The following is an 8,178-nucleotide window of genomic DNA, read 5'->3' on the forward strand; positions in this document are numbered from 1 at the left end:
AACTGTAAATAAATCTAAGTTTGTTTTATAGAATTTGCATCATACTCAAAACATAAAATGTTGCTTAATATACAGTATTATACAAACTATAAAGACTCCTGCTGACAAGTTACTTACAAGCCTGGAGAATCGGACCAGTACACTTGAGTCAATACCCTACAAGGTATGGCAAACAGACTCTGGTAAAGGCAGCTTGTTCATACTAATGTACTGTACAACATAATTTACACCAACACTTATGATGGCTACAATAATACCAAATAATATTTTTAGTAAAAATGACTACAGTATACTGGATTGACTTTAGTAGAACTATACTGCAGTTTCATACTACTTAATTATAACAACTTCTGATTGATAACTTACTTAGGAGTTTGCAATAGTTTATGCATACTTTCTGTACCTATTTGTTATCCACTATATTGCATTTAAAATGTGTGGTGGGAAATTGTGATTGTTAGTGTATTGCTACTAGTGGCAATTATAATTTTATATGTATCTGTGCTTTTTAAATAAATGCATTGACACTTTCCTCATATATTGCATATATACAGTATATATTTTTCTCAGCTCTTTTTTATATTCTACATATCAGATTATGTAAGAGCCACAGACATCACAGTTTGGAAAATTTGTCTTGAGTTATGATTTTTAATTGAATACATTTCAAAGCTTGGATAAAACAGATTAAGATGCCTTTGAAACCATAATTCCATAAAAGATAATTATTTCATAAAATTATTTTATCATAAAAGATAATTCAAAGTAACTTTTCTACAAGTTAACAAATTCAATAGGCATCTTAAACTATTTTTTCTTTTCTTTACAACTTTGTGGCCAGTTAGTAATTCTTTTGACGTCACTAACAGGAAAACCTCAACTAGAGATTTCATTAGTGTTTTTTTGCTTTTGATCTTACCTTTTTACCAACTTTGGCACTTACTGTATAAAATATCTATTTGTAAGCTATTGATACCACAGAGTGCTTTTTGTAAAATTCTTTCACTGACCAATAAATTGTACAAATCTTGTTTTGTCATGGTACTGTAGTATCCATGGGTAGAGGAAAGTTAGCTAGAAAATAGCCCTGTCATTGTAACCATTAGTTCAAAACTGGTGAGTATAGGGCTGACTTGACAAAGGGCAATAAAAAAAAGATAAACAAGCCCAATGCTTATTGTACTTGGGCTATACCCACCGTACGTGCATACGTTTTGATAAACAAGATTAAATGACAATTTGTCTGTGGTTAAATTATAATTTGTCAGTACAGTTATTAGCAGGAGCTGGCCACCATTAATCATGGTTTCTTAAGATTTCTGCAAATCTATATTATGAAAATGTCAGACATTTCAAATACATTATATGTGCCCACAACTACAATCTGTAATCAGTTAAGGAAAAAAATGTTTTAATTTTTTTTAGAAAATGCGTTTGATATTATCACTGATCTTTAAGGTTATTTTAAAAATTACATAGAGGAAACTACATCATGATTTCTAATGAGTGGATAAGTGGCTAAATTACCGACAGCAACTTAATCCAATTCTATCTTGAATTTATCAGGCACTACTTTATAAAATGATAAAAAAGATGCTAAGATGTTGCTATGAGCAACTTCATTGCTTGTAATTTCTCCACTCTTTAGAAGGTTTGAAACATATTCTCCATAATGTTATAAAGCTAACTTGCAAATTAATTATGGTCTAATTTTCATGTTTATGTTTTGTTTTACTGAATGGCCACTTACTCCTAAATATATTCTCCATGATGACTCTAATCTCTTGATTCCTTAAACTGTATATGATTGGGTTAAACAGGGGTGTTACTACAGTATACAAGAGGGCAATCAACTTGTTCATGGTCAAGGAACGTCCATCAGCTGGAACTATGTAAATCGTAATCAAGGTTCCATAGTACATGGTCACGACTGAGAGGTGGGAGCTGCAGGTGGAGAAGGCTTTCATCTTTCCTGTTTTAGAAGAGATTCCAATAATTGTTGTGAAAACACAGATGTAACTAATTACTACTAAGATAAATGGGATGACTAATACAGAGAAGGCAACAATAAAAACTTCTAATTGTACTGCATCTGTGTTAGAGCATGACAGTTCAATAAAAGGATCAAGATCACAGAAGAAATGATCAATGACGTTGGGCCTACAGAACTGAAGCTGACACAGAAAATAAAGAGTAATCTGGTGGATCACAAAGCCATATAACCAGCAATAGATAACCAAGGAATGTTGAAGTTTGATGGTCATGATGGTGCTATAACGTAGAGGGTTGCATATGGCCAGATATCGGTCATAAGACATGACTGTGAGAAGGTTACATTCTGTACACCCTAAAGCACAGTAAAGATAAGTCTGAGTTATACAACCTACAATAGACATGGTGGCTCCTTCCAACCATATAACACGTAGCATATTAGGGATAATAACAGTCAGGAACACATTTTCACTGCATGACAACTGCTGGAGGAAGTAGTACATGGGAGAGTGTAATTGTGGTCTGGTTGACACCAAAGTAATGATCATAGAATTTATTGCTAGTGTTATAATGTAAACAGTCATAATTAGAACAAATGAAATGATGGTCTTGAAACCTTTAATTTGTGGGAATCCCAATAGTAGAAATTCATTGACTGATGTGTAGTTATCTTTGCTCATTTTAAGTTCTTTGGGATACAAACAATTGGGAAAATATTAAGTCAGTTGTGAATAAATTTTACTTTATGATTATTAAGATTCCATATTTAAGATATTTGACATGTTACACAGTAATGCAGAGGGCTCTCATTTAATTCACGGGACAAATTCCTTTACTGTTCAATCCATGTATGGGATGCATATTTTATCTGAACGGATGGATAATATGCAGTAACAATTATGATACAAATAATGTGCATATTATTAAGAGCTGCATCTGCAGTTGCTGTAGAAGGATGACACGACAACAGATCAAGTTCCAAACCTCTCCATCTCTAGCATTACCACTTTCAATTAAATAATGTGTTATATTTATAACATATTGATTGGTTTGTCATGTTTATGGCTTTAATACACATTTTATTACATTGTTATGAATGCACTTTAATAGAAAATAATACAACTAAGAGAAAAAACTAGCAAGGTCATGCAAATCCAGAAAAAGACCCAGAGCTAGACAGCTGGCTTGGTTTTCACTCTAATTGTAGGTATGAGAATATCTGTTCCCCTGCTACAATGAAAAACACTCATCACATTCTTTCTGCATATATGGTGTTTCCAGAGACAGTGATAACTGATGAATGAAAATTTGCTGCTCATGAGACTTTGACTAAGACATTTAGCTGAAGGTGAAGGTGAAGATGAAGGCCTTAGAGACGAGTTTGGTATATTTGTAATAAGAGTAGCGGAAAAACAATATGCTATTATTCAGGGGCTCCACAAACACCAGTTGTTCCCAAAAAGGAAAGAAGCTTTGTTGAGAAGAATCAGATCACATAACATCATCAGAGCATTATTATGTAAATGCTCACATAATTGGGTACTGTAACTATCATTTGTTGAGTCTAGAATATCCTGAGTCTGTGAAATTCCTAAACTGATCTATTTTCTGCACCATTATTATTGTAAACTGCCGTGTCACTTCAGGTGTGTCTGCTGTTTCCTGGATGAAAAGGGTGAATATCGTATAGGAAAAAATATAGAAGGTTCTCGGAGGTCTTTGGGATATTTATATTTTACTGAATGCCATGGGACTTACCTGTTCTTTCACATAAATGAGATGTCGAGGGACAATATTTTTTATTCAGCAGCAATTAAAGAATTTGTATGATTATTATTTGTGCATGTCCGTATTCAATCCAATTATTTTATCTCTGCAATCTGCATTATGGTATTGTTCTGTTTACAGCAGAACTTGAGACAATTTGTTATCTTAGGGCAACATACCTGAATGAACTGCAGGAAACTCGTAAAATTATTCCCATAAAATTCTGTAATATGGTGTTAACTGATAATACTTTTTTTTTTTATTAATACAATTTTTATTGTTCAAAAAACAAAGGGGTATACAATCAGAGGATACATCGTCAATTGCATATAGAGAAGGGATCCAAGAGTACAAAAACTTTTAACCTGAAAAACAATTCTAAGTCCTGCGCGTTAATATAAAGAGAAACGACGACAAATGCGGTGCAGATTGAGATGCAAATTGAGGATGCAGTTATAGATATCCACACAAAATTATGACAATTACGTAGAATAAAAATAATTTTGAAACGGATAATAGAAGAAAGAAAAATATAGAAAAAGGAAAGAAAAACAGAAGACAATGAGTGTGAGGGGGAGGGAAGGAGGAGGGAAGGGGGGGAGGATCCAATCTTTATTATCGGAAGAGGATTGAAACGGTTCATAATCGCTTAAACAGAATTAACTAGTGGATCAATGTTGAGTGGGCTTAGGAGTTTGCGACAATACGCAAGTGATGCCAGTCCGTATTTTCGTATACTTTCATAATTCTGTCTTGAGTAGACGAGTCTAAAGAATGTATGAATGGGGACCATTTGGTGTAAAATCGATCAATATATTTATCCAAATCTGGAAAGGTACTATATCTATCAAAGTAAAATATTTGTAAGAGTTTTAATTTCAATTCTTGCAGGGAGGGAGAGGAGGAGGAGATCCAATGAGTGAGAATGATTTTCTTTGCAAGTGTCACAATGGTGGCCAGCAATGGAATATAGGGAGAGAGAGCTCTGTTAGGAAGCCAATTTTGAAAGTTAGCACATAGACAGGCTAAAGGGTCTGGGAAGACATGTGTGGAAAATAAGGAGTTTAGGTACACAATTATTTTATTCCAAAAGCGTTTCATTTTCCCACATTCCCAGAAACAGTGGAAAAAATTAGCGTGAGAGTGATGACATTTAAGACAGGAGCCTGATGTGTCTGGGATCATATGACTTCTTTGAGCGGGGGATATGTAAGCTCTATGCAATGTTCTCCAATGGACTTCCTGAAGGTAGGAGGATTTCAGGAATTTCAGGGTATTGGAGCTATGGTTAGTGAGGATCGAGGGAGAGTCAATGTCAGGGATATCTTTTTGCCAAGTTAATGTCAGTGATTGCCATGCTTTCGCATCGGAGATCGGTAATAATAGAGTATAGATAAATTTTATACGATAGGAAGAAGAATTTAAAAGACGTAGCAGAGAATTAATGGGATCAATTGAATTTAGATATCTTGTTTTAGGATCTAGCGAAAAGATGTAGTGCCGTGATTGTAAGTACATGAAGAAGTGTGAGGTGTGAAGGGAAAACTGTGTTTGAAGAGTAGAGAAAGACAGTATTTGACCCCCTGGGTCAAAAACCTGGGAGGTAAGTGAGAGGCCTTTATCTTTCCATGTGTGGAATATAGGGTTGGATAACGAAGGGCGAAATGAAGGATTACCCCAAAGTGTGTTATATGGAAAAGAAGTCGAGTTTCTGGTTAATTTTTTATTAATAGGGATCCAAGATGAATATGTGGTTTGAAACATAATATGGTGTAAAATATTAGGAGGAATATCGGATTTTTTGGAGTGAAGAAGGGCGCTTGGAGAGTATGGACTGAAAAGAGCTGAATCTAAAGAAGTGGAAGTGTAAGTAGATTTGGAAAGAAGCCAATCTGAAATATATCTGAAATGGGTCGCTAGAGTATATAATTTTAGATTTGGAAGGGACATACCTCCGTGAGATCTGTGAGTCTGTAATTTGTGGAGAGCTATTCGAGGGCGTTTATTTTGCCATATAAATCGAGAGGTAATCTGATCAAAGCGTTTCAGGTCGGAAATAGAAAGACCAATTGGTAGCATTTGTAATAAGTAAAAAATTTTAGGAAAAATTATGCTTTTAACTATTGCAATTCTTCCAATAATAGATAATGGGAGATTTAGCCATGAGTCATATAGTGAAGAGATTTTGGAAAGAGAAGGGGTAAAGTTTATTTTGTACAGAGAGGAGAGATCTGAGGGAATACGTAAGCCTAAATATTTAATTCTGTTTTGAGTAGTGACGAGATGAGAGGGTTTGTAGGAATTTGAGTGAGAGTGTTAGGGCCGTCTAAATGAAGGATTTCTGATTTAGTCATGTTTATCTTGAATCCTGCTTGAGCGCCAAAATTAACTATCAATGAATATAAATTAGGTAGAGAAGTGGAAGGGTCAGACAGAAAAAGTAATAGGTCATCCACGTATAAAGCAAGTTTTAATGGGATATTTCCGACTTGAATACCATGAATGTTAGGAGAGTTTCTGATAGAGATTGCCAGTGGTTCAATAGCGATGGCGAAGAGTAGTGGAGAAAGGGGACAACCCTGACGAGTACCTCGAGAAACTGCGAAGGGAGTTGATAGGTGACCGTTACAATAAAGCTGTGAGAATGGGGAGGCGTATAGAGACTGGATAATCGAAATAAAGGATGAGGGATACCCAAAAAATCGCATGGATCGAAAAAGGTGCGGCCATTCCAAGAGGTCAAATGCCTTTTCTGCATCTAAGGCTAATACAATGTTTTCTGATGAGGTAGGGTGTATTTTCAAATGTTGGATTACGGAAAGAACTTTGCGGACATTAGTCACAGAGTGACGGCCCCAAATAAACCCGGATTGGTCTGGATGAATTATGTGGGGGAGAGAAAATTTTAGGCGGTCAGCTAAGATTTTTGCAAAAATTTTATAGTCTGAATTTAATAGAGAAATTGGGCGATAGTAGCTTGAAAGGGAAGGATCTCGTCCTGGTTTCAAAAGAACTTTGATTATAGCTCTATTAAAATATAGGGGAATGGATTTGGAATGAATTATTAAGTTAAACAATGCCAAAAGGTGCTTATCAATTTTATCAATTAACAATTTATAAAACTCATTAGAAAAGCCGTCCGGGCCTGGAGCTTTATTAGGTTTCAGGTGGGTGATAGCTGAACGGACTTCTTCTAGTGTAATGGGTTTATCCAAAGAAATAAGAAATTCAGAGGGAATTTGAGGTAGAGAGGGAAAAGACCAAGATTGGGGATGCTCAGCCGAGGTAGGAGAATGACCAGAATATAATGTTTCATAAAATGATTTCATGATAGATGCAATGGTTTGGGGGTCATTAGTTAAGGACCCATCCGGGAGCTTTAGTGGATGAACTAACATGGGAGGAGAGGAACCTTTTAACATATTTGTGAGGAGTTTACCAGTCTTATTTCCAAATTTGTGGAACCGATAATCTACTTTAAATTTATATTTGTCTCCCATCAGTGAGAGAAATTCATTAAACTGGAGTTTCAATGTTAAATAGGAAGATTTATTGGACTGGGAGGGATGGGATTTGAAAGCTTGAAAAGCTGTGGATAATGCACGTTGAATTTCTAAATAAGATTTAGCATATTTTTTCTTTAAGGCCGAGGAGTATGAAATGATATTGCCCCGAAGAACCGTTTTGGCATCTTGCCAAAATATAGGGGGGTCTAATATTGAGTGTTGTTCGTTTGAAAAGAAAAAGGAGTCCCAAGATGACTGTAGGGTGTCACAAAATTACGTAGAGTTAGAAAGGTGAGAGGGAAATCTCCATTGGGGGGTTAGGGAATGAGTGGGATGCAAAATGAAAGAAAACCAAATTAGAGCGTGATCAGAGATAATAATGGGTTCAATGGCTGAGTCTGTGACCGAGGGAAAAAACTGATGGGAAATAAACACATAATCGATTCTAGAAAATGTATCGTGGGCGGAGGAATGGCAAGAAAATTCTCTTTCTATGGGGTGGAGTGCACGCCATATATCAATTAATTGTAAAGACTCAGAAAAGAAAGGTATACCGAGTTTAGGAAGGAGTTGGGGGTTCCTAGAAGTGTTAGAGCGGTCTAAATAATTGGAAGAAACTAAATTAAAATCACCACAAACTATGAGGTTATCAGTAGAGAATGGGGTTAATTTAGCCAGTAGCAGCTGGAAGAAAGATTTTTTGTATGTAGTAGGAGCGTAAATATTGCAAAGAACCATAACTTGTGAATCAATAGAGAGATTTACAATTAAATATCGGCCGTTAGGGTCTATGTCTGAGGACAGTATTATGATGTTGAGATTACGTTTCGCTAGGAGGACAACACCTCTTGATTTTGAGTTATATGGGGCTGCCGCTATAAGGGACCAGTGTGACATTTGCAATTTTACGGAT

At 35.6% G+C, this 8,178-nt stretch overlaps 1 protein-coding gene across 1 annotated transcript; it reads right to left on the reverse strand.

Annotated features, from left to right (window-relative positions):
* Positions 1-1,706: 1,706 nt before the first annotated feature.
* Positions 1,707-2,672, reverse strand: LOC134934124 (olfactory receptor 6B1-like). Its single transcript, XM_063929626.1, has one exon. It carries the CDS (start codon positions 2,670-2,672, stop codon positions 1,707-1,709), a length of 966 nt encoding a protein of 321 aa, XP_063785696.1.
* Positions 2,673-8,178: the final 5,506 nt, after the last annotated feature.

The sequence above is a fragment of the Pseudophryne corroboree genome, chromosome 6, assembly GCF_028390025.1.
Source record: "Pseudophryne corroboree isolate aPseCor3 chromosome 6, aPseCor3.hap2, whole genome shotgun sequence".
NCBI lineage: Eukaryota > Metazoa > Chordata > Amphibia > Anura > Myobatrachidae > Pseudophryne > Pseudophryne corroboree.